At 46.9% G+C, this 27,055-nt stretch overlaps 1 protein-coding gene across 4 annotated transcripts in view; it reads right to left on the reverse strand.

Moving 5' to 3' along the window:
- SLCO2B1 (solute carrier organic anion transporter family member 2B1) overlaps positions 1-27,055 on the reverse strand; it is a 132,236-nt gene that overhangs the window by 14,310 nt on the left and 90,871 nt on the right. For all 4 annotated transcript variants that reach the window (XM_050935548.1, XM_050933531.1, XM_050934169.1 and 1 more), the window contains 3 exons: positions 24,952-25,116; positions 20,095-20,287; positions 17,002-17,161 (listed from right to left, as the gene is read on the reverse strand). In XM_050935548.1, the coding sequence (XP_050791505.1) occupies positions 17,002-17,161; positions 20,095-20,287; positions 24,952-25,116 (518 nt within the window). The remainder of the gene's footprint in view (positions 1-17,001; positions 17,162-20,094; positions 20,288-24,951; positions 25,117-27,055) is intronic.

A 27,055-nucleotide genomic window follows, 5' to 3' on the forward strand; every position in this document is an offset into this window, starting at 1 on the left:
AAAATTCACCCTGATCTGCCTCATAGTCTGTAGAATTAATGATGTTTGTAAAGTGATTTGGTATGGGGAGACTTTGGCAAACCAGTAAAGTGCCTGAAACCACTATGCCTTATTGCTAAAAGCAGCCAAGTCAGCAAGCTTAGCTTAACCAAGGAAAGAGGGAAGGGGCTGTTCAGTGCCACAGAAAGGGCAGCTTGACCGTGCATCTTTCATGATAAGAATTGCGTTGAAGTTGATGATACATGCATTTTAGAAAAGCAGGATGTGCTTGGTTAATCAATAATCAGAAGAAAACATCTTGCTTGACTAATGTATAAAATAAGCGGAAAAGTTTGGAGGCAGTGGGACTCTTCAAGTCTGGTCTCTCCCTCTGGATGCATCTTGTGTTCCCCACTGGCAGACAGGCTGCTTCTGTGTCACTCAAGAGCCACACTCAGCTTTGGTAATTATCGAAGGTTGATGCAGTAGGGACTGTCTGTGTGGGGAGTGGGAGAGCAGGGGAGGACTTTAGGGGATGGACGATGCCAGGGCCTGTAACCTGAGCTAGGTAAGGGAGGGGAAAGGTCAACACCTTTGCCTGGGAAGGGGACAAAGGAAGGGAGTGGCAGGAGGGAAGCAGTTTGAGTTTGGGCTTGGGGCTGGATGGGCGGAATTCAGGGTATCCTAGCTAGGATCCAAGCACCCTGAAAGCCCAGAAGGACTCGGTGGAGGGGTCCTGACTGTGCCTGCAAGCTCTGCTGTAACCTGTGTTCCTGTTGTCCAATAAACCTTCTGTTTTACTGGCTGGCCAAGAGTCACTGTGGGTCCCAGGAAGAGGGGTGCAGGGCTGGACTCCCCCACACTCCGTGACAACTGGTGGTAGCGGTGGGATATACTGCACCCCGTGGACGGCACTTCCTGCAGTAAGTGACTGGGGAGCAGTAAAACAAAGGGGTGATTAACCCCTGGGAATGTGTGCCCAGTGAGAAGGACTTTGCAGTAACAGGGTCCCCCGGGGGATTGCAGAGAGCGGTCCCAGGGGCGGAGGAGTCTGCAGCTCGACCCTGGCAGAGAGGTGGTGACCTCATGAAGGGCTGGTGCACTAGGGATCCCCCTGGAAACCGTGGGGAGCAGCGAGCACCCCGGCCTGTGAGTGGCCAGCAGGAAGATGTATGCCAAGCGGCGCAAGTGTGACCTGTTGGAGCTGTGCAAGCAGAGGGGGCTGCACCCGGGGAGGCTCACCAAGGACCAGCTGATTGTCCAGCTGGAGCAGGGAGACCGCATGAATGAACGGAGCCCTGTCTCTGAGGGAAGCAGCCGGGCAGATGCAGCGCAGGCACCAGTGTCTGTCCCCGCTGGGAGTGGTCAGCCAGTGGACGAGGGCTTCCCGAGACCCCCCCTTCCTAGGCGTAGGGGAAGGGCGGGGAGGAGCCCAGTGTATACTGAGGGCACCGTGACACCCCCGGCCAGCAGGGGATCCTCCCGGCGAAGCTCACCCCCCAGCAGGGGATCCTCCCGGCAACACTCGGCATCCGTGGAGCGGATGCGGCTGGAATATGAAAGGGAGCTGAAATGGGAGAAACTCGAGTTAAAGAGGCAAGAGCTGGAGGAGAAGGCGAAACAGCGTAAACATGAGGAGAACCAGTGCCAGCATGAGTGGGAGGAGAAGGAGAACCAGCGTAAACATGAGCGAGAGGAGAAGGAGAAACAGCGTAAACATGAGCTGGACCTTGCCCAGCTGAGAAGAAGTGAGGCCCCAGCTGTGGTGAGTGAGGGGGGACTCAAGCCTACAAAGAGCTTTGATAAGCACTTGCTGCCCCGGCGTAAGGAGGGGGAGGACGTAGATACCTTCCTGACAGCCTTTGAGAATGCCTGCGAGCTGCACAGGGTTGACCCTGCAGACAGGATCGCAGTTCTCACCCCCTTACTGGACTCCACAGCCGTGGAGGTGTACAGCCGACTGAAAGGGGCAGAGGCAGGGGACTACGAACTGTTCAAACAGGCCCTGCTCCGCGAGTTTGGGCTGACTCCTGAGATGTACCGGAAAAAGTTCCGGAGACAGCGTAAAACTCGTGAGGTCACATACCTACAACTGGTCAACCGGGCGCAGGGGTATGCCCGCAAGTGGACAGCTGGGGCCCAAACTAAAGAGGACCTGCTTGACCTCTTCATACTGGAGCACCTGTACGAGCAGTGCCCGTCCGACCTGAGGCTGTGGTTGATGGACCAGAAGCCGGAGAACCCACAGCACGCAGGCCGGCTGGCTGACCAATTTGTGGACAGTCGGGCAGGGGATGGCAGGGAGGAGTCTCGAAGGAGCAAGCCTGCCTCAACGCAGAGAGATAGTCATCATGGGACCTCCCAGCGGGGTCCTATGGAGAACCCCCCCAAAAGGGGAACATCCAGCGGCAGGTCAAGGGGACCCACGAGACATGGGCTGCTATCGCTGTGGCCAACGAGGTCACATACAGGCCCAGTGCCCCAAGCTCAGGGACAGACCAAACAGACCCAACCGCAGAGGGTGGACTGGGTAAAAACCCAGTCGGAGGAGGGGCTACATTCCCAGGAAAGGGGGGCTGGCAACATACCACCTGTGGATGCTCCAGGCTCCGGGTTTTTGGTTTACCGGGTGGGCACGGGGCTGCCCCTCCGGAAAGAGTGTATTGTTTCCCTGGAGGTAGATGGGAGGAAGGTCACTGGGTACTGGGACACGGGTGCAGAGGTGATGCTGGCCCGGCCCGAGGTGGTGGCCTCAGATCGGATGGTGCCCGACACCTACCTGACCCTAATGGGCATGGGCGGGACCCCATTCAAGGTGCCCGTGGCAAGGGTACACCTGAAATGGGGGGCCAAGGAGGGCCCCAAGGATGTGGGGGTACACCGATATTTGCCCACTGACGTGTTAATGGGAGGGGACCTCGAGAACTGGCCTAGTAACACCCAGAGTGCCCTGGTCGTGACTTGTAGTCAGAGTCGGCAAAGGGCACTGCACCCCGACAACGGGGAAGGTACCCGACCCAAGGTGCAGGACCCTAACCCAGGGAGCGGGGAACGCCCAGGGGCACGGTTCAGAGAGGCTGCGGCCTCAGACCCAGCCAGCAAGAGAGATCCGGTCCCCATCCCTGTCCCAGCTGCTGAGTTCCAGGCTGAGTTGCAGAAAGATCCCTCCTTGCGGAAGCACAGGGACCGGGCTGACCTTAGTGCGGTACAGACCATGAGGAGAGGTTGCAAGGAGAGGTTCCTGTGGGAGAAGGGGTTCCTGTACCGAGAATGGGCTCCCCCAGGGGAAGTAGAGTCATGGGGGATCAGGAAGCAGCTGGTGGTTCCCCAGAAGTTTCGTCACAAGCTGCTGTACCTGGCCCATGACATCCCTCTGGCAGGACACCAGGGAATCTGACGCACCAGGCAGAGGCTGCTACAGAACTTTTACTGGCCTGGGGTTTTTACCCATGTCCGACAGTACTGCCAATCCTGTGACCCCTGCCAGAGGGTGGGGAAGGCCCGGGACAAGGGGAAAGTGGCTTTGAGGCCTTTACCCATCATAGAAGAACCTTTCCAGAAGGTGGCCATGGACATAGTGGGACCCCTCAGCAAGATGACCGGTCAGGGAAGAAATACATCCTGGTGGTGGTGGATTTTGCCACTCGCTACCCTGAGGTGGTGGCCTTGTCCTCTATCGAAGCAGACACAGTGGCAGATGCGCTGCTGACAATTTTCAGCAGGGTGGGGTTCCCCAAGGAGGTCTTAACGGACCAGGGGTCCAACTTCATGTCGGCCCTGCTCCGGTCCTTATGGCAGAAATGTGGGGTCCAGCACAACTGGGCCTCAGCTTATCACCCCCAGTCCAACGGGCTGGTAGAAAGGTTCAACGGGATGCTGAAGATGATGCTAAAAACATTTATGAACCAGCACCCGCAGGATTGGGACAAGAACTTACCTCACCTGCTGTTCGCGTACAGGGAGGTACCCCAGGAATCCACCGGGTTTTCACCTTTCGAACTGTTGTATGGAGGGCGGGTAAGGGGGCCCCTAGACCTGATGAGGGATGAATGGGAGGGGAAGGCCGCTCCCGAGGGAGAGTCAGTGGTGGAGTATGTCCTGACCTTCCGGGAAAGACTGGCCGAGCTCATGGGCCTCGCCAGGGAGAATCTGGCCCGAGCCCAGAGGAGGCAGAAGGTCTGGTATGACCGCACGGCACGGGCCCGTACCTTCGCCACCGGGGATTAGGTGATGGTTCTCATCCCCGTGAGGAGAAACAAACTCCAGGCCGCCTGGGAAGGGCCTTTCAAGGTTATCAAGCAACTGAATGAGGTAAACTATGTGGTGGAGCTGTCAAACCGGGCACATCACCATTGGGTGTACCATGTGAACATGATGAAACCATACTATGACAGGGGGAATGTGGTGTTGGCCGTGTGTGGACATTGGGAGGGGCAGGGAGATGACCCCTTAGTAGATCTATTCCCTGGGACAAAAGCTGGTTCCCCCCTGGAGGCGATTCCCCTCTCTGATCAACTGACCCCGGGCCAGCACGCTGAGATCAGGGGGGTGCTGCATCTATACCGACAGCTGTTTTCCAACCAGCCTGGACGCACTAATTTGACTGTCCACCGGGTGGAGACCGGGTCACATCCCCCTATAAGATGCTCCCCTTTTCGGGTCACTGGTAAAACTGCCCAGGATCTTGAAAGAGAGGTCAGGGACATGCTGGCTTTGGGGGTGATCCAGCCGTCTTCCAGCCCTTGGGCCTCGCCAGTGGTGCTGGTCCCCAAGAAGGATGAGTCAATCCGGTTCTGTGTGGACTATCGAAAGCTCAATGCCATCACCGTATCTGATGCCTACCCTATGCCCAGGCCTGACGAGCTCCTAGACAAGCTGGGAGGTGCTCGGTACCTCACCACTATGGATCTTACCAAAGGCTACTGGCAAGTGCCGCTGGACGCAGATGCCAGGCTGAAATCGGCCTTTATCACCCCTCTGGGGCTCTATGAGTTTCTGACCCTGCCCTTCGGCCTCAAGGGAGCACCGGCCACCTTCCAGCGCCTGGTGGATCAGCTACTGAGGGGGATGGAGAGTTTTGCCGTGGCGTATATTGACGACATCTGCGTCTTCAGCCAGACCTGGGAGGACCACATGTCCCAGGTTAAACAAGTCCTGGACCGACTCCGAAAGGCTGGGTTAACAGTAAAGGCTGAGAAGTGCAAGGTGGGGATGGCTGAAGTATCTTACCTGGGCCATCGGGTAGGGAGCGGCTGCCTGAAGCCGGAACCAGCCAAGTTGGAGGTGATCAGAGACTGGCCTGCTCCCCAAACCAAAAAGCAGGTCCAGGCCTTTATTGGGATGACAGGGTACTATCAAAGGTTCATGCCCCACTTTAGTGCCATAGCCGGCCCCATCACTGAACTGTGCAAAAAGGGGAAGCCAGACAAGGTGATCTGGACTGAGCAGTGCCAGGAGGCTTTCCGGGCGCTGAAGGAGGCTCTGGTTAGCGGCCCAGTTCTGGCAAACCCAGATTTTGACAAACCCTTTATGGTGTTCACCGATGCCTCAGACACGGGACTGGGGGCGGTGTTAATGCAGGAGGATGAAAAGGGGGAGAGACACCCCATCGTGTACCTGAGTAAGAAGCTGCTACTCCGGGAACAAAGCTACGCGGCCATCGAGAAGGAATGCCTGGCCATGGTATGGGCCCTTAAGAAGCTAGAGCCATATCTCTTTGGGCGACACTTCACCGTGTACACCGACCACTCTCCCCTGACCTGGCTGCACCAGATGAAAGGAGCCAACGCCAAGCTCCTGAGGTGGAGCCTGCTCCTGCAGGACTATGACATGGAGGTGGTCCATGTGAAGGGAAGTGTCAACCTGACAGCGGATGCATTGTCCCGGAGAGGGGACCCTGAACTTCCCCAGGACCTGGGCAGAGTGACCCTGCTCAGTTCAGTCTCGAAGGGGGGAGAGATGTGATGCAGTAGGGACTGTCTGTGTGGGGAGTGGGAGAGCAGGGGAGGACTTTAGGGGATGGATGATGCCAGGGCCTGTAACCTGAGCTAGGTAAGGGAGGGGAAAGGTCAACACCTTTGCCCGGGAAGGGGACAAAGGAAGGGAGCGGCAGGAGGGAAGCAGTTGGAGTTTGGGCTTGGGGCTGTGTGGGTGGAATTCAGGGTATCCTAGCTAGGATCCAAGCACCCTGAAAGCCCAGAAGGACTCGGTGGAGGGGTCCTGACTGTGCCTGCAAGCTCTGCTGTAACCTGTGTTCCTGTTGTCCAATAAACCTTCTGTTTTACTGGCTGGCCGAGAGTCACTGTGGGTCCCAGGAAGAGGGGTGCAGGGCTGGACTCCCCCACACTCCGTGACAGGGGTGTTTTACTAACCTGTTGTGAACATGTGTAAGTGCTTGATTCATAGATTCTAGGACTGCAAGGGACCTCGAGAGGTCATTGAGTTCAGTCCCCTGCCCTCATGGCAGGACCAAATACTGTCTAGATCATCCCTGATAGACATTTATCTAACCTACTCTTAAATATCTCCAGAGATGGAGATTCCACAACCTCCCTACGCAATTTATTCCAGTGTTTCACTACCCTGACAGTTAGGAACTTTTTCCTAATGTCCAACCTAAATCTCCCTTGCTGCAGTTTAAGCCCATTGCTTCTTGTTCTATCATTGGAGGCTAAGGTGAACAAGTTTTCTCTCTCCTCCTGATGACACCCTTTTAGATACCTGAAAACTGCTATCATGTCCCCTCTCAGTTTTCTCTTTTCCAAACTAAACAAACCCAATTCTTTCAGCCTTCCTTCATAGGTCATGTTCTCAAGACCTTTAATCATTCTTGTTGCTCTTCTCTGGACCCTCTCCAATGGTCTCCACATCTTTCGTGAAATGTGGTGCCCAGAACTGGACACAATATTCCAGTTGAGGCCTAACCAGCACAGAGTAGAGTGGAAAAATGACTTCTCATGTCTTGCTCAAAACACATCTGTTACTACATTGTGGGAGGGATAGCTCAGTGGTTTTAGCACTGGCCTGCTAAACCCAAGGTTATGAGTTCAATCTTTGAGGGGACCACTTCAGGATCTAGGGCAAAAATCAGTACTTGGTCCTGCTAGTGAAGGCAGAGGCCTAGACTCAATGACCTTTCAAGATCCCTTCCAGTTCTAGGAGATAGGATATCCCCTATATTATATATCCCAGAATCATGTTTGTTTTTTTTGCAACAGCATCACACTGTTGACTCATATTTAGCTTGTGGTCCACTATAACCCCTAGATCCCTTTCTGCCATACTCCTTCCTAGACTGTTTCTTCCCATTCTGTATGTGTGAGACTAAGTAAAGTGTATCTTTAAGTGAAAGCACTTGGGTTCTCCTGTTTGTGCAAGCCATCTATCGGTCAGATGGCTGTGTCTCCCATGATTTATCTCCTGACATCACCTCACATAGAGTAAAAGTTACCAAGAGCTTTGGGTTGAAAGAAGCCCAGGTAATAATTTGGGTCCCATGTAGAAGGAAGGCCCTCTATAAATGCAGGATCATCCTTGTTATCGTACAGAGCAGGGGTCATAATGATTGATGCACCAGGTTTTAACAGAGCATTCAACTAAAAATGGAACTAACTCCACTGTGGCCTAGTGAGATTTTTAGCTGCTGCTTCCTGATGTCGACAGCGTAGCTGTGAAACTGAATGTACATGGTGCCCATAAGTCAGAGCCAAGGTGGACTGCACATTTGCTCCTCTCTCTGCCCCCAAAGGGAGGATGTTGAACAAGAGGCGACATGTTTGCTACATCTACTGTGTAGCAGGGGGCTGCTGCAAGGGCACCTAATTAGCCCCTGCTCAGCCAGCCCCAATCAGGGGAAATAGATTGAGGCTGGGGAGAAGTCTGGTGCCTGGCCTCTGGAACTGGCTGCACCTGTGGGCCTGCAGGATGAAGGGCCATAAAGGCTGGTTGACAGCCAGAGAAAAGGGGGGAATGGCCAGAGAAAGGGCAGTCTCCAGGCTGGGGTAGACTCCCTGTAAAAGAGGAGACAGTAAGACCTGTAAAGCTCTGTAAATAGTATCACTGGTGGTGGGAACTTTGTGAATAAAAGCCACGGGTGCTGCATCAAGAAGAGGCTCATAGTGCTTTACTGGGACAGCAAAGAGTTTCAGCAAGGGGGGGCCTAGGAAAGGACCCGGTTACACACCGCTATGCAGCATGTTTAATAAAGCTCTTGGCTCTCACTGCAGCTTGTTAAAGACATTTCACATGCACCAGAGAGAAATGTGACAAATTACTGTGATCCTCAGAGCACCCCAGTGCCAGAAGACAAAAGATTCTTTGGTATCTAGCAGTGAGTTTCAGCTGGCCTGACCAGCTCCGTGTACCCCAACTCACCATTGTCATAATCTGCATCTAAAAGGTGTCACGCAAGCAGAAACCTCCGAGATCACAACTGCCGAAGCAAAAAAAAACAAACAAAAAACCACCCGGAATGCTGTTCCTGGAATTGTGCCTCCCCAAGCACGTGCTTGGTTTGCTGGTGCCTAGAGCCGGTCCTGCATGCAAGGTACGATATACAAACTGGTAACACACTGCTGATTATCACTACGTAGTAGTATATGTACGGGTGCTATATAGAAAATTATGTCTATGGGCTGGAAATATGTCCTTAAAATGTGTTTGGCAGTTAGTGCTTAAGTCATCCTGCCTTAGGCAAATGAATGTGGTCCTGCCTGCTTCAATGTGTCTCCATTGTAAACTAAGCAAAGAGACACTGGAAGAAGTGAAGAGTGTTATTGTCTAAACAAAAACCACACACTCAGTTGTCTGTTGGACTCAATCTGAAAAGACTGCAGGGCTCAGATTAATACATATGGCCCCAGGGAGCCAAGATATTTCAAACCTGGTGCTGACATCACACATTCATGTGCTACAGACCACAAATACATTTACCCGATAAATCACACACACACTTGGGGAGGCCACTTCCACTTGAGTTAAAGGAGCACTTCCTTAGCTGGCTATTGATGTAGTAAGATTGCCTGTTGTGCTAAATTAACACAGGTGGAAAGACAGTGGTGCCTCAAAGAGTTTACAATCTAACTAGACAGGATAAACAGCACACAACCAAAATGCCAGAGGTGCAAGTCTTTCTTGTTAGTGACAATCTACAACCGATAAATATAATCTAAAGCATTTTAACACTGATCTACAGCCTGCCTCAGAACATCTGCTTTTTTTTTTTTTTTAAACAAAAGCAGTTGGCCCCAATGGAAACACCTCTTGTGCTCGTGGACAATGTCAGCAAAGTGCAGAGGGTGACGTGCACACGTTGTCTGTTGCCCTTTTGCCAGTATGGGTGTGACACTTTGGGCATTCACCCAGACCAGTAGGGGTTGTGTCACCACCCGCCCTTTAACCCTGAATGCTTCTGTGCTGTACAGCTTTGGCTCAGAGCCCTGAGAGCCTGCTCCCAGCACGTTGACTTCACCCTGGCTTCCACCAGCCTGGTTCCTCCATACAGAGTGACATCAACAGCCCCTCCAGTTCCAAGTCTCCCCAGAATCTCCTTTGCAATGCTCAGCCCCTCACTGTAGCACTCACAAAACCTTATGAAGTTTGCTGCTCCTTTTAGGAGAGTTCACAGCATGAGGCTGTGAGCTTGGCCAATGATTTTACTCAGTTTGAAACACAGCCCTGAGATGGTTTTGTCATAAAACAGGATTATGTTTATTAACACAGAACAAACCTTTAGATGATGTCAAGTGGAAGGAATCAAGATAGAAATGATTACAAACAAACCATAAAAAAATAGGCTGCTGAGACTAAAACCTAACTGAACAACCTAGAGTCATTTGTTCAAAGTAGTTTTCTCCCCACAGTTGTTCTTCCAGCATGGCTGGCCAGGTCTTAGCCAGGATCTAACACAGCGCTCAAAGCACCTGGTTTTCTTTTAGACAATAACACACTGCACTTCTATAAACAGTAATTATCATAGTTAAGGTTAATTAAAGCCACCTTGAGTGAGGTATTACTGTGTCTGTTTTATAAGGAAGCTGGGTCATAAAGAGTTTAGATGACTTGCCCAAAGTCACGGCAGAGCCAAGAATACAACCCTAAGATACCTGTCTCCCATGCACATGCTCCAAACAAGACCATGCTCCTTTCCTTTCATTCGGCTGTGACTTCACGGCAGTGGGTGACCACAGATTCATTTCAAAGCCTCTAACTACTAGAGGGCAACACAGCCGCAGATATCTGAGCAGGTCTGAATCCATCCAACAGAGAGTATTTGTGAAATACGTATGCTACACAATTTGTACACGTAGGTGTTTTAACACAGCACATAGCTGCCTTTGCAAACCTTTTCAGATTACATAAACCCTGGTTTAGAAAATCCTGCTACCATAACTTGTGTTTCACAGCCATGGCTCGAAAAAGAATTTCACCAAACCTCTGAAACCAGCTCTGCGGGTTGTGGGAGTCAGTAGCAGCCAGGCTCCTATTCTGGCAGGCAGCCAACCACAAATTCTTTCATCGCTGGATGTCAAATAATATTACTCAGTGGTAATATCTGGCAACTGAGTTCTCAGATGAGAAAGTAGGTCACATCAAACCATGCATGTTGCGTGTTCTTTTTTTGCTAGCTAGGACTTGCTGGTATTTAAAGTTTTGTTGCTTTTTCCCTTGGAGGAGGAAACACATCTTTCTTGCCCCTGTCAGATTCAGATTGTTTATATAGTGTGTGAGTGAGGTGGCACAGTGGGAGTTGGCACACTAACCTCTCAGCTCTGGGGACGTGCATTAAGTTACATGTGGACTGTATTGGGACGTCTCTCATATAAGTCCTTATTGGCACTAGCGCACACCACCAAAGCACCACTCAAAGGTTAGAGCCCCATCTTCCCTCTCATCCCCATACATCACGTAAAAGGGCCAGAATGACATAAGGTGCCCTAAAAGTCCCACGTTGAGCTGGAGGAAAATTCCTTCAGTGGCGGACTGACTGCAGAAGACAGCCATAAGGCTACCTTCTGAGGACCCCCTCACAAGCCGTGGTATAGGGGCATGCTGGGAGTGGGGCTGGGGGCAGGAGGAGATGGATGTTTGAACAGGGAGATTCCAGGCAATGTTGCACCCCATAGAGCAGCTCCAGGAGGCTACTCTAACCTCAACTGGCCCCCAGGGCTTCCAAAGTTCTGTTGAGGGCCTCCACAATCCCTGGAGCAGCTCATGATTGGGAGAGTGCAGGATGGCTTAACGCCACTCTAACGCCCCCAGCCCCCTGGCTAGAGAATCCTGTGCTGTGCCTCAGAGTCCCGAATGGAGGTGTTTCCATTCACCCCACACCAGCTCCAGCACAGGGAACCCTTTAGATACTAAGCAGTATCATCACCCATTCCCAGGCACACACCACACTGGTTTCTTCAGACTACCTCTCCTCTCTGTAACTCTATTAATAGTTCACCCTGCTGTTACTTGGCCTGGTTATATACTTATGTTCTAAATAGCCAACAATACACCATCCATAGGTGATGATGGGAAGGTTGCGCTCATCTTTCCTTAGAGAGGTGCAGTCTGTGCAAACTGTGGGACTCAACATACAATGCTCCACTATGGCCTGATGGAAGGTCACTCATTTCAAGACGGACACTGCATGATGGGGCCTGTACTTCCTGCAGCCCGCACTCCTTTGTGAAAAATGAGAATGTAATCTGCTCCATGTGAGGAGAATGGGTTGTGGTCCTCAGGCTCTTGGCAATAGGTCAGTGCAGCCTTCACTTTGAGCAAAGTTTGAGTAGCCCTGATGCAAACTGAGTTTATGTTTCCATAAACACGTGGCAAAACATGCTTTCAGCCTGTGAAGGCTTTTATCTTAAAGTAAGAAAAAAAGCAGAATGAAGGAAATACAGTCCCCAGAAGAGAGTACTGTGTACATGGCTCCTCTGAACCAGGTGGCAGCAACTCCAAGACCAAAATGGCTGCCGGCCCTGCACACAGGAGTTCTTAGAAATGCAATGATGCAGAAGACAGGAAAAAAAGGCATCACAGTGCCATAGTCACTTACTCCGCAGGGTTGGCAATGGAAACAGTAACAAAAACATAATTACACCCATGACAGCTTGTGCTTGGGGAATATCATAAAATGTAATAACCATGTTTATTTTTCCTGCAGCAATTTAGCCATTTCTCTGAGCAGAGAATTGGGAACCAATAACTACGCTATACTGCTGGCATGTGGGAAGAGTAAAGTTCAGCTTTGTCTGAGCTTTTATCTAGATGACTTTGTGTCTTGGGTGGCTGCAGTGCAACAAACTCAGTTATCTAGGTTAACGAGCAGCAAGAACACAGTTTTCTCGTGCTGTGTGACAGATGGGAGTTAGTTTTAATTTTCAGGAAATAGGAGATACTGGCAGGGACCAGGGTGAATCCAAACCAAAAAGAGATTGAAGTTGTTCTGTGGAAAGCTGGGCAAGTAACTCGTTAGTAGGCACGTAAAGAGCATAGTTCAGTCTTAGTAGCCATGGCATTATCTGCACTCATCTCCTTGTCATGGTTACTTATAATGCCCAATTTACTGTGTGTTGGTCTAGTTCAGGAGAATTTTCACTCTATCTAATGGAAAACTGACTGGTAAGACCCCAACATCTACTATGGCTCTGCAGAAGGGTGACAATATTGTTGGTGGAGTTTTCCACTGGGTGTTAAGTGCCATGGATTATAATTATCTTGGTCAGCTTGGGCTAGAGAAAGGAAGTTACTGTGAGCAGATTGTGTGAGAAAATTTTAGATTTTGTAATTTTCTGGTCAGTGCAGTCCTCTCCAGTCAATAAGTCACTGATTTCAGGCTTTGAACAGTGAATAGGGTAATCCTGACTATCAAAGAACTAACGGGTGAGAATTAGGTGCTGCAGCTGCCAAAGGTCACTGAGAGAAAGCATGTTTAACTATTATATTTTCTGTGGGTTTGCATCAGCGTGAACCATGGTGTAATATGTCTAATTTCTCCACTTAAGAACTAGATTGTTACCACAAACACAACAGGGTCTCAGTCCATGAATGGAACTCCTAGGTGCTACCATTATGCAAATAAATAGTAATAATCATAGACTCATAGGACTGGAAGGGACCTCAAGAGGTCACCTAGTCCAGTCCCCTGCATCCATGGCAGGACTAAGTATTATCTAGACCAGTGGTTCCCAAACTATGGCCGCTGCTTATTCAGGGAAAGCTTCTGGTGGGCTGGGACGGTTTGTTTACCTGCCGTGTCCATAGGTTTGGCTGATAGCGTCTCCCACTGCGGTTCTCTGCTCCAGGCCAATGGGGGCTGCAGGAGGGGCAGCCAGCACATCCCTCAGCCCACGCTGCTTCCCGCAGCCCCCATTGGCCTGGAGTGGCAAACCACAGCCAGTGGGAGCCAGGATCGGCCAAACCTGCAGACATGGCAGGTAAACAAACTGGTCCGCCCCACCAGGGGCTTTCCCTGAACAAGCGGTGGCCCTAGTTTGAGAACCACTGATCTAGACTATCCTTGTTTGTCTAACCTGCTCTTAAAAATCTCCATTGATGAAGAATCCACAATCTCCCTAAGCAATTTATTCCAGTGCTTAACTACCCTGACAATTAAGAAGTTTTTCCTAATGTCCAACCTAAACCGCCCTTGCTGTAATTTAAGCTCATTGTTTCTTGTCCTATCTTAAGAGGTTAGGAAGAACAATTCTTCTCCCTCCTCTTTGTAGCAACCTTTTATATACTTGAAAACCGTTATCATGTCGCCTCTCAGTCTTCTGTTTTCCAGACTAAACAAACCCAATTTTTTCAATCTTCCCTCATATGTCATGTTTTCTAGACCTTTAATCATTTTTCTTGCTCTTCTCTGGACTTTCTCCAATTTCTCCACATCTTTCCTGAAATGTGGCACTCAGAAGTGGAGTAGAGCAGAATTACTTCTCATGTCTTGCTTACAACACTCCTGTAATACATCCCAGAATGATGTTTGATTTTTTTGCAACAGTTTTACACTGTTGCCTCAAATTTATCTTGTGGTCCACTGTGACTCCTATATGTCTTGCTTACAACACTCCGGCTAATACATCTCAGAATGATGTTCGCTTTTTTTGCAACAGTGTTACACCGTTGAATCATATTTAGCTTGTGATCCACTATGACCCCCAGATTCCTTTCCGCAGTACTCCTTCCTAGGCAGTTATTTCTCATTTTGTATGTGTGCAACTGATTGTTCCTTCCTAAGGGAAGTACTTTGCATTTGTCCTTATTGAATTTCATCCTATTATTTCAGACCATTTCTCCAGTTTGTCCAGATCATTTTGAATTATAATCCTATCCTCCAAAGCACTTGCAATCCCTCCCAGCTTGGTATCATCCACAAACTTTATAAGTGTACTCTCTATGCCATTATCTAAATCATCGATGAAGAAATTGAATAGAACCAGACCCAGCACTGATCCCTGTGGGACCCCACTCAATATGCCCTTCCAGCATGACTGTGAACCATGACTGGTTTCCAACCAGTTATGCAGCCACCTTATAGTAGCTCCATCTAGATTGCATTTCCCTATTTTGTTTATGAGAAGGTCATGCGAGATAGTATCAAAAGCTTTACTAAAGTCAGGATATACCATGTCTACTGCTTCCTCCTAATCCACAAGACTTGTTACCCTGTCAGAGAAAGCTATCAGGTTGGTTTGATATGATTTGTTCTGGGCAAATCCATGCTTACTGTTACTTATCACCTTATTATCTTCTAGATATTTGCAAACTGATTGCTTAATTATTTGCTGCTTTATCTTTCCAGGTACAGAAGTTAAGCTGACTGGTCTGTAATTCCCCAGGTTGTCCTTATTTCCCTTTTTATAGATTGGCACTGTATTTGCCCTTTTCCAGTCTTCTGGAATCTCTCCCCTCTTCCATGACTTTTCAAAGAGAATTGCTAATGACTCAGTTATCTCCTCAGTCAGCTCCTTCAGTATTCTAGGATACATTTCATCAGGCCCTGGTGACTTGAAGACATCTAACTTGTCTAAGTAATTTTTAACTTGTTCTTTCCCTATTTTAGCCTGTGATCCGACCTCATTTTAAGTGGCATTTACTATGTTAGATGTTCAATCACCACCAACCTTCTTGGTGAAAACCGAAACAAAGAAGTCATTAAGCACCTCTGCCATTTTCTGTTATTGTTTCCCCCCCTCATTGAGTAATGGTCCTATCCTGTCTTTGGTCTTCCTCTTGCTTCTAATGTATTTGCAGAATGTTTTCTTGCTACCCTTTATGTCTCTATCTAGTTTAATCTTGTTTTGTGTCTTGGTTTTTCTAATTTTGTCCTTACATACTTGTGTTATTTGTTTATATTCATCCTTTGTAATTTGACTTAGTTTTCACTTTTTGTAGAACTCTTTTTTGATTTTTAGATCTTTGAAGATCTCCTGGGTAAGCCAGGGTGGTGTCTTGCCATACTTCCTATCTTTCTAACGCAGTGGGATAGTTTGCTCTTGTGAACTTAATAATGTCTCTCTGAAAAACTGCCAACTATTTTCAGTTGTTTTACCCCTTAAACTTGCTTCCCATGGGAACTTACCTAGCATCTCCCTGAGTTTGCTAAATTCTGCCTTCTTGAAATCCATTGTCTTTATTTTGCTGTTCTCCTTCCTACCATTCCTTAGAATCATGAAATATACTATTTCATGATTACTTTTACCCAAGCTGCCTTTCACTTTCAAATTCTCAACCTCTCTATTTGTCAAAATCAAATCTAGAACAGCCTTTCCCCAAGTAGCTTTCACCAACTTCTGAAATAAAAACTTGTCTCCAATACATTCCAAGAACTTGTTGAATAATCTGTACCCTGCTGTGTTATTTTTCCAATAGATGTCTGAGTAGTTGAAGTTCCCCATCACCACCAAGTCCTGTGCTTTGGATGATTTTGTTAGGTGACTGGAGCTTCCAGGTGCTACCATTATACAAATACATAATAATAATAACAACTCATTTCTCATGAGCCACTGCGCAGCCATCAGATGGTAACAACTTTCAGTCACTGCTGACACCATTACCAAACCCGTCCACCTCTGGGCACTAACATCATTGTGACATGAGTGCATCACTAGCTCGTACACCAAGGTGGCCCCTGCATTACCAGAGCTCTCCATATCTATTTATGGCCATCCCATAGTATAGTTACACTACAGGAAAACATAAGTATGAAAAGGGCCCTTTTAAGTGATGACTTGTGAGGAGAGCACAATAAACTCTGGCACTGTCATTGCCAAAAACTAGTGGGTGCCTTTGAAAAGCACAGAATATATTAAAGATTAAATAAAGGTCCCAGTAGCCAAACCTGAGCTGATTAAAAGCAGTAGAAGTGGGAAACATATTTTGCTCACTTGATCTTTCTGAAAACTCATTGTTCACTGTTATTTTGAATGCTATAGTTGCAGAAGTATTGCCCCAAACAAGGCACTGAACTACAAATTTCAGCAAAACACTGCAGAGTGCCGAAGAGGATACACCTCTGCCAAGTGTTTCCTGGAACTTTCCATTCGTCCTCTGTCAGCACTACTTTCAGTAGTGATGCAAAGAGAAGGCATCCAAAAGGCACGTGAGAGCCCAATTCATGATAAAGATGGAGTCTATGTCTACTTAACCCACTATAACAACACAACTGCACCACTGCTGCTGTGCCTCTGTAGCACGTCAGCACAGACACTCACTACAGTGACAGAAGAGGGTCTCTTGTCGCTGCTAGTTAATCCACCTCCCCGAGAGGCAGTAGCTGGGTAATAAAAGAATTTTTCCATTGACGTAGCACTGTCTACACTAGGGGTTGGGTCATCTTAACTACGTTGCTTAGAGAGAGCTGGGTTGACCTAACTTCTTAGGGTAGATCTGGCCAAAGATTTTCTTGCTACACAGCTGATCTAAACAGTATCACTGAACTATCAGCATTGATCTTTGCATTGGACTCTTACTCATTAGCAATGCCAAGTCAGGGCTTTAGTGCTGAGTGAAGACAAAAACTTTACTCACCAGAACTTTATTTTCGACCACATCAGAGTTTACAACTTCACAGCCAGCAAAACATGGAGAGATGTATTCAATCCCATCAGCCCCACATATAGGGTTATAGGCCTTATCGAGGCAGTTGCATTTACTGTTACATTCAAAAGAGTGTGGTCCAACATTAGAGCTACAGTAGAAGGAAAGAGATGACTATATTAATATATACATTGTGGGTTTATGCAGTATACCATACGTATATAGATATTAGTGAACAAAAGCTTGCTTGCTTAACAATGAAAGTGTGTATTTGTGGACTCCGCCAAACCCACAGAAAATATAATTTCCATAGATTAATTCTTGTACCTCTAAAAAAAAACCTAGAAAGTTTGATAGTCTGGCCACGAACAAAGGATGTAGCCACTTATATACATGCCATATATTTCTCCTTCAATTACTACCACTCCCTGCAAGAGGAACTTAGCAGCTCATGAGAACTAACGGTACCACATCAGGAATATGTAAAAGTAAAAAATTCCCAATTCAGAATTAATATTTTCTTCTTTAGTATCACTGTGTGTGAGCAGGTTCCTTCAGCTCTAAACTACAGTCCACACATTCAGTAGTCAAAACTCACCCCCTACCAGGGATCTCTTTTTCTTAATAGAGGGTAAGGTTCTGCCTGCATTTCAACATATAGGGTACGTCTACACTATGGGATTATTCTGATTTTACATAAACCGGTTTTGTAAAACAGATTGTATAAAGTCGAGCGGCCACGCTAAGCACATTAATTCTGCGATGTGCATCCATGGTCCGAGGCTAGCATCGATTTCTGGAGCGTTGCACTGTGGGTAACTATTCCGTAGCTATCCCATAGTTCCCGCAGTCTCCTCCGCCCCTTGGAAATCTGGGTTGAGATCCCAGTGCCTGATGAGGAAAAAAAATCATTGTCGCAGGTGGTTCTGGGTAAATGTCGTCACTCATTCCTTCCTCCGGGAAAGCAACGGCAGACAATCATTTCGCGCCTTTTTTCCCTGGATTGCCCTGGCAGACGCCATAGCACGGCAACCATGGAGCCCATTCAGTTTTTTTTTACTGTCACCGTATGTGTACTGGATGCCACTGACAGAGGCGATACTGCAGAGCTGCACAGCAGCATTCATTTGCTTTTGCGTGACAGCTGAGATGGTTATCAGTTGTTCTGTACCGTCTGCTGCGCCATTGTAAATTGGTAATGAGATGACAGTAATCTGTCATTCTGTACCGTCTGCAGCTGTCATGGGTGCCCCTGGCTGAGGTCGGCCGGGGGCGCAAAAACAAAAATAGGAATGACCCCCCGGGTCATTCTCTCCTTTATGCTATCTAAAAATAGTCAGTCCTGCCTAGAATATGGGGCAAGCATACTAGAGAACTAGTGTATCAGAGAACCAGAGAGCACAGCTGCTCCGTGTCAGATCCCGCAAAAATGATGAGTTGCATGGTATTCTAGGGGGTGTACGTGCAGCAACTCCACCCGTTGCTTCCCTCCTCCCCAAACCTTCCTGGGCTACCGTGGCAGTGTCCCCCCCATTTGTGTGATGAAGTAATAAAGAATGCAGGAATAAGAAACACTGACTTGTTAGTGAGATAAAATGAGGGGGAGGCAGCCTCCAGCTGCTATGATAGTCCAGGCAGGACATTAAGCAGTGTTGGGGAGAGGAGCCCAGCATCCCACTGCTATGATAGTCCAGGCAGTACAGAATCTTTTCTTTACACATGAAAGGGAGGGGGCTGATGGAGCTCAGCCCCCAGTTGCTATGATGAAGACGGTTACCAGCCGTTCTGTACCATCTACTGGGAATGACTGGCAGCCATTCCTATTTTTACCCAGGCGCCCCTGGCCGACCTCACCTGAGGCCAGCCAGGAGCACTCACGGGCTGATGATGATGACAGATAGCAGTCATATTGTACCATCTGCCACCGAGGAGGGGAGGGGAGCAGATACTGCTCTTCACTGCCGCAACATCGCATCTACCAGCAGCATGCAGTAGACATAGAGTGACATTGAAAAAAGTCAAGAAACGATTTTTTTTCCCTTTTCTTTCACAGGGGCGGAGGGGGGTAAATTAATGAGCTATACCCTGAAGCACCCCGGACAATGTGTTTGACCCTACAGGCATTGGGAGCTCGGCCAAGAATGCAAATACTTTTCGGAGACTGCTGGGGACTGTGGGATAGCTGGAGTCCTCAGTACCCCCTCCCTCCCTCCATGAGCGTCCATTTGATTCTTTGGCTTTCCGTTACGCTTGTCGTACAGCACTGTGCTGTGGACTCTGTATCATGGCCTGGAGATTTTTTTCAAATGCTTTGGCGTTTCATCTTCTGTAACGGAGCTCTGATAGAACAGATTTGTCTCCCCATACAGCGATCATATCCAGTATCTCCCATATGGTCCACGCTGGAGCTCTTTTTGGATTTGGGACTGCATCACCACCCGTGCTGATCAGAGCTCCATGCTGGGCAAACAGGAAATGCAATTGAAAAGTTTGCGGGGCTTTTCCTGTTTACCTGGCCAGTGCATCTGAGTTCGGATTGCTGTCCAGAGCGGTCACAATGGTGCACTGTGGGATACCGCCCGGAGGCCAATACCGTCGATTTGCAGCCACACTAACCCTAATCCGATATGGTAATACTGATTTTAGCGTTACTCCTCTTGTTGGGGAGGAGTACAGAAACCAATTTAAAGAGCCCTTTATATCGATATAAAGGGCCTTGTTGTGTGGACTAGTACAGCGTTAAATCGGTTTAATGCTGCTAAAATCAGTTTAAACGCGTAGTGTAGACCAGGCCATAGAGAGGCAGCCATTATTTCAAAAATATTCTCTCCATGTTAACATCTTGGTAAATTGTCAACCAGTGAATGATGAGTCAAGCATTTTCTAGTATGAACTTTCTATCCCAAATTTTTTGTGATAAAATTCATTGAACTTGTGAGGTTTGAGACCTTTTCATGGATTTTTTGGGCTTTAATTCCTGTGTAAACTTTGTGGAATGCACACAGAAAGGGACACTTTATAAATCAGTCAGCCAATGAAAATGTGTCAGAGGGCCAACCTTATGGTCTATATTACGAATGGTACCTTCGTCTGTAGTTAAGGCCAGCAACTTTCTGCGTCGGGCAGCCCATGAAGAGGAGGGGAAAGGCAAAGATCACACAGAGGAGCATGCCAATGACACACATGCCACCACACTGTTTCAGAGTCATTTGGAACTTCTTCATGACGGCTCCACCAGCCACTATTCCAACTATTGCTCCAGGGATGTTCACAGAACCTTGGGAACAGAAACAAGAGCAGAGAGTTAAGATCCAAATATCAGTGATAAAATGTCAACACCTTCCAGTCAATGCAGAACATAGTAAATGGATTAAATGGTAACTAATAGATCTCAAAACGTATAATTCCCTGTTCTTGTCATCTCATCTTTCATCAGTAGATCTCAAAGCACTTTACAAAGGAAGTAAGCATCACATCTCCATTTTACAGAGGGAGAAACTAAGAAGTGAAGTCACTTGCCCAAGGTCACTCAGCAGACCAGTGGCAGAGCCAAGACTAAAACTCAGGTCTCCTGAGGCTCAACCCAGTGATCTAGCCAGGAGACTCACTGTCTCCTGTAGGAGGGAATGGGAAACCATCATCCAGTGGGGGAATTTCTACCAGTGGGCTCTGCTCTTTGTTCTGTGCTATTTGTTATGTTTATCAAGTATCTGGAAGAGAACATAAAATCGTTGCTGGGAAAATTTGTAGATGACACACAAATTGGTGGAGTGATAAATAATGAAAAGGACATGTCAGTTTTACAAAGCCATTTGGATCACATGATAATTTGGGCTCACCTGAACAACATCCATTTTAGTACAACTCAATTAAGTTCAATCCCTGAAGAGGCCACTTAGGGATCTGGGGCAAAAATCAATTAAGATCGTACATCAAAGTGGGGGACGGTACTTTGGAAAGCAGTGGCTGAGAAAAGTACTTAGCGGTCATGGTGGATAAACACTTTAATATGAGCTCCCTGAATGAAGTACTGGCTGAGAGAGCAAACATGATCCTTGGATGTATCAGCAGGGGACAATTGCGTAAATGTAGGGATCTGGTCTGACCTCTGTATATGGCATAATTGAGACCCTTACTGGATTATCGTTTCAGTTCTGGTGTTTACTCTCTAAAAATATCTAGCTCTCTACTCCAGACCCATCTCCTTCTGTACAAACTAAAATTTTCCCTTGTTTCTCTGACACCTCATGGGTGACTAGCGATCAGCCTAAATTCAGCATGACTAAAATAGAGAAAATCACTCGTAGGTCATGTTTTCTAGACCATTAAGTATTTTTGTTGCCCTTCTTTGGACTTTCTCCAATTTGTCCACATTCTTCCAGAAATGTGGTGCCCAGAACTGGACACAATACTTCAGTTGAGGCCTAATCAGCATGGAGTAGAGGGGAAGAATTACTTCTCATGTCTTGCTGATAACACTCCAGCTAATACATTTCAGAATGATGTTCGCTTTTTTTGCATCAGTGTTACACTGTTGAATCATATTTAGCTTGTGGTCCACTACGACCCACAGATTCCTTTCCACAGTACTCCTTCCTAGGCAGTCATTTCCCATTTTGTATGTGTGCAACTGATTTTTCCTTCCTAAGAGAAGTACTTTGCATTTATCCTTACTGAATTTCATCCTGTTTACTTCAGACCATTTCTCTAGTTTGTCCAGATCATTTTGAATTTTAATCCTATCCTCCAAAGCACTTGCAACCCCTCCCAGCCTGGAATCGTCTGCAAACTTTATAAGTGTAATTTTTATGCCATTATCTAAATAATTGATGAAGATATTGAACAGAACTAGAACCAGAACTTCTCCCTGTGGGCCCCCACTCAATATGCCCTTCCAGCTTGGTTCTGAACCACTGATAACTACTGTCTGGGAGTGGTTTCCAGCCAGTTATGCAGCCACCTTATAGTAGCTCCCTCTAGGTTGTATCTCCCTAGCTTGCTTATGAGGTCATGTGAGACAGTATCAAAAATCTTACTAAGGTCAAGTTATACCACATCTACTGCTTCCCCCTATCCACAAGGCTTATTACCCTGTCAAAGAAAGCTGTTAGATTGGTTTGACATGATTTGTTCTTGGCAAATCCATGCTTACTGTTACTTATCACCTTATTATCTTCTAGGTGTTTGCAAACTGATTGCTTAATTATTTGCTCCACTATTTTTCCAGGTACAGAAGTTAAGCTGACTGGTCTCTAATTCCCTGAGTTGTCCTTATTTCCCTTCTTATAGATGGGCACTACATTTGCCCTTTTCCAGTCCTCTGGAATCTCTCCCATCTTCCATGACTTTTCAAAGAGAATTGCTAATGGCTTAGATACCTCCTCAGTCAGCTTCTTGAGTATTCTAGGATGCGTTTCATCAGGCCCTGGTGACTTGAAGACATCTAATTTGTCTAAGGCCTGGGCTACAATAGCAGGGGGGTTCAAACTAAGATATGCAACTTCAGCTACGCTATTCGAGTAGCTGAAGTTGAAGTATCTTAGTTCAACTTACCTGGCCATCCTCATGGCGGCGAGTCGACTGCCGCAGCTCTCCCGTCAACTCCGCATACTCCTCCTGCTGAGGTGGATTATGGGCATCGATTAGCAGATCAATGTATCGCGTCCAGATGAGATGCGATAAATCAATCCTCAATACATCAAACACTAGCCGCTGATCCAGCGGGTAGTACAGATGTACCCTAAGTAGTTTTAAACTTGTTCTTTCCCTATTTTAGCCTCATAGCCTACCTCATTTTCACTGGCATTCTCTATGTTAGACATCCAATCGCTACTAACCTTTTTGGTGAAAACTGAAACAAAAAAAGTCATTTATCACTTCTGCCATTTCCACATTTTCTGTCATTGTTTTTTGATGCGGAACCAATTGATGACATGCTAAGGGCATGTCTGTCTGGCGAGTCAGAGCATGACAATCTGGGGTGTAAATCCATGGATTCCTACTGAGCCGGGCACTCACTGGCCAGATGGACTTTCCTATGTCAAGCTAAAAGTTCTGTTTGAAACGGCAGTAGATCGAAGATCACAAACTAACTTTGAGTATGCAGTGGCAGGGTCCCATGGCCCGTGAGTGCTTGGCACCCTATAACACTGTAGATTTACACCCCAGCTTGCTGGGCAGCAAGTTGCCATGTGGAGAAACCCTAGGGCCTGTATTATACCGGAGGTCATTCTAGATGATCAAAATACTTCCTTTGAACTTAAAATGAATGAATCATCTGGGGATGATCTTAGAGCTCTTAAAACAATTTAGTTACTTCTCAGCCGCATTTCCTTCCTGGGGAACTAGGCCCTTGATATTTTTAACACTCTTCCCTGACATCTGTACTCAAATACCATCCACAGTTGAGTTCCTATTATCACATCTTAAGTCAAGGATAATCAAGCCTTTGCTGAGTGGACCGGAGGGTGTGGAAAACACTTCTGATTTCTTTCACTGCCCTCCAGGAACTAAAAACAGCGGACAGTGATTAAGCAAATTCACTCAGGTTGTAACACGTCCCAAGAGGTACCATCACCGGGAGAGGCTCGCATATACTGGTTCAAGCTGGATTTTCTAGAGAACCAATAGACAAAGAAAGGGCTTTTGGATAAAGAGCCTGAGTCTAAAATGAGTCAGGGCCTTCCTTCTGATCCAGCAAATGGACAGCAGCTTCTCCCTAAAGGAAGAGCCCCAATCCTTAGGTAAGGTTTGGAGGGACTGACACCTACCATAGCCTTTGTGGAGATGAGGGTGGTGACCTCTGATAAGCTTATTAGAATGAGTATAGGTTCTTTATTGTTTTTACTATGTTTTCTCTGTAATGCTTTCACCTTAAGAATAAACGTGCTTGCTAAGAAAGGGCTCTGTGGTAACTTAAAACTGTGTGCAATTACGCTGTCTATAGCTTCTGAGGAGAAAAACAAAGGAGGCCTGCTTAGGTGGTCTGACTTGCTGGGGAATTCACAGTGTAAGCAGAGAACTGTGCAGCCTGGAAATCCCCTAGTTAGAAGGGAGTGAGATGCATGTCTCTGCACAAAAGAGGCCATGGCTAGGGAGCTGGAAGCCTGAGAGTGGGTGTCCTCACTGAACAATATGTGAGAATACAGTTGCAGTTGCCCTGAACACTGATACTATCTTTGATTTGTCCACACATGAAGAGGAAACAGATGGGACCATCTTTTTGTTCTGTGTTTGGAGAGCACCTAACACAATGGGGTGCTGGTCCTTGACTGGGGCTCCTAGGCACTATCATAATACAAATAAATAATATAATAATAACTTTTAGTCCTAATGATTTTTATTTTAGTTTAAGAGGACACAGAATATCCATTCCTCCCTCCAGCCAATGTTTGCATCTGAGAATATATCTGAGAGAGGGAGATTGCATTGGCCTGAGTCCACAGAGAGTTAAACGTGCAGTACACAGAAACAGAGTTATAACACTTAAATAGATAGGTGCAACATATATCTGTTTAACAAAGGGGACACAGAGGCACAAACAACTTACGTGGCTTGCCCAGAGCCACATAACTAGCTCAATGGAAGAGAAAGGAGCAGAATTCAAGGGTCCAAGTCCTGTGAGATTACCACTAGACAAACTCCCTCTGCAAAACTCTTATGAGATCTTCAGTCAGTTTCAGTGAATGCTGAATATACTTTTGTAGACCTGTTCCTGACCTACTTTGTAAATGAGCCCCACTCATCTCCAGCCATACCTATCTCGCTTCTGAGCAGATCAGTCTGCATGTATTTGGTTGCTGTCATGTGAACCGGGTTTTGTTTGAGTTTTGCTGTCTCCCATTGAGTTTGAGGCAGCCTATCAGGAAACAAGGGCTTCAGTGCTCCCGAGCATGTACAGTAAGAGCTGGAATGTCTCCAGTACTAACAGACAGTACTTACCTATGATCATGTTGGCAAATGACGCAGTGAGAGAGAACTGCCTCTCCAGGAATTTGCCCATGAAAGTTGCTAAACCAGCAACCATGGCGGACAGATTGACTTGGGCCAAAACCACCAGCAGATAGACTGGATGTCGGAGATTTCTCAACAAAACCACAGGAAAGACTGAAATGAAAATGATAATTGGGAACAAAAACATATTAATATACAGAGCTGGCTGAAACAGGGAATTTCCATCTCATGGCAGGTTAGCATGCATCCCACTAGCATTATAATACTTATAATGATATAATACATGATAAGAGTAGTAATAATATAAGAGAGACAACTAGCGAGGAGGCGTATGAAACAGATACTGGAAATTAGTTCTAAGTTTCTGTAATTCCTCTTCTGATTTTCCAGGGGCAGCTTAAGAAGATTCTCCTAATTATACAAGATTCAAAATAAGTGACACAGCACTGGTTCCAGGTCAGCCAGCACACATACACAGAATATTGAGCCAACTTCTGTGCTAATTAATCTTTAACAGCTATGGCAGAAATTGGAAGAGAGAGGCAGCAAGGGACCTCTCCATATCTATTGAATAGATATGATTAACGGATGATAAGACCTTTTCATATTTATCAACTGCTGAAAAATGCACACATTAAGACCTTTGAATGTATTTACTACAGTTGTAAACATGCACACACAGATCAAATAGAAAAGATCTAAGTTAATGCCTGTCATCACTTTAGTCCCAGATTTGGACCTTAGCGTCCAAAATATGGGGGTTAGCATGAAAACCTCCAAGCTTAGTTACCAGCTTGGAGTTGGTACTGCTGCCACCACCCAAAAAATTAGAGTGTTTTGGGGCACTCTGGTCCCCCTGAAAAACCTTCCCTGGGGACCCCAAGACCCAAATCCCTTGAGTCTCACAACAAAGGGAAATAATCCTTTTCCCCTTCCCCCCTCCAGGTGCTCCTGGAGAGATACACAGACACAAGCTCTGCGAATCCAAACAGAGTGACTCCCCCTCTCCGTTCCCAGTCCTGGAAACCAGAATCACCGAGTCAATCTCCCTTCCCCCCCCAACCCAGAGGGTATGCAAAGTCAGGCAAACAAATCCAACACACACAGATCTCCCTCTGACTCCTTCCTCCCACCAATTCCCTGGTGAGTACAGACTCAACTTCCCTGAAGTTTCCCAGTAAAGAAAACTTCAACAGGTCTTAAAAGAAAGCTTTATATAAGAAAGAAAGAAAAATACATACAAATAGTCTCTCTGCATTAAGGTGACAAATACAGGGTCAATTGCTTAAAAGAATATTGAATAAACAGCCTTATTCAAAAAGAATACAAATCAAAGCACTCCAGCACTATATTCATGTAAATACAAAAGAAACAAACTCTTTGGTACTCACAACTTGGAAACAGAAGATTAGAAAGCAGAAATACTTCTCCAAAGCTCAGAGAAAGCAGGCAGACAGAAAACAAAGACTCAGACACAAACTTCCCTCCACCCAGAGTTGAAAAAATCCGGTTTCCTGATTGGTCCTCTGGTCAGGTGCTTCAGGTGAAAGAGATATTAACCCTTAGTTATCTGTTTATGACAATGCCACATCAAGTTTTAAATGCATGCGTCAGGACATTCAGAGTTAAGGTGCTTAAAGAACCCCTACTGTGTCTCCTTATATGCATGGATTGCAATAGGGTCTTCCATTATGTGAACATGCTGGATGTAATGCACTTTTGTAGCCATTTTCATCCCAGAATCTCCAAGTGCATTAGAAAAGATGGTTAAGTATCATTATTCTCTCTATGTGGCTGGAAAAACTGGCAGAGAGAGGTTAAGGGCAAGACTGCCATTTCCATGCAACATTGCATTGTGGTACAGTCCCCCTCGCTGAGCTTCCTGCTTTACAGGTAGGTGTGTATATTTGGAGGTGGAACCATTTTCTAGGGTGATATAGCCTCCACCCTGCCATGATGTGCATGGCCTGCTCCATGCAGCGGGGAGGCACAAGCCTGATCTTCCCCCTTTTTGAGTGGTTTGTGATCCTAGGAAGGCAGATATGGGGAGTAGTATACAGTGCAGGGACTGTGAATACAGCAGGCTCTTGGG

Source organism: Gopherus flavomarginatus, chromosome 1 (genome assembly GCF_025201925.1).
Source record: "Gopherus flavomarginatus isolate rGopFla2 chromosome 1, rGopFla2.mat.asm, whole genome shotgun sequence".
Taxonomy (NCBI): domain Eukaryota; kingdom Metazoa; phylum Chordata; order Testudines; family Testudinidae; genus Gopherus; species Gopherus flavomarginatus.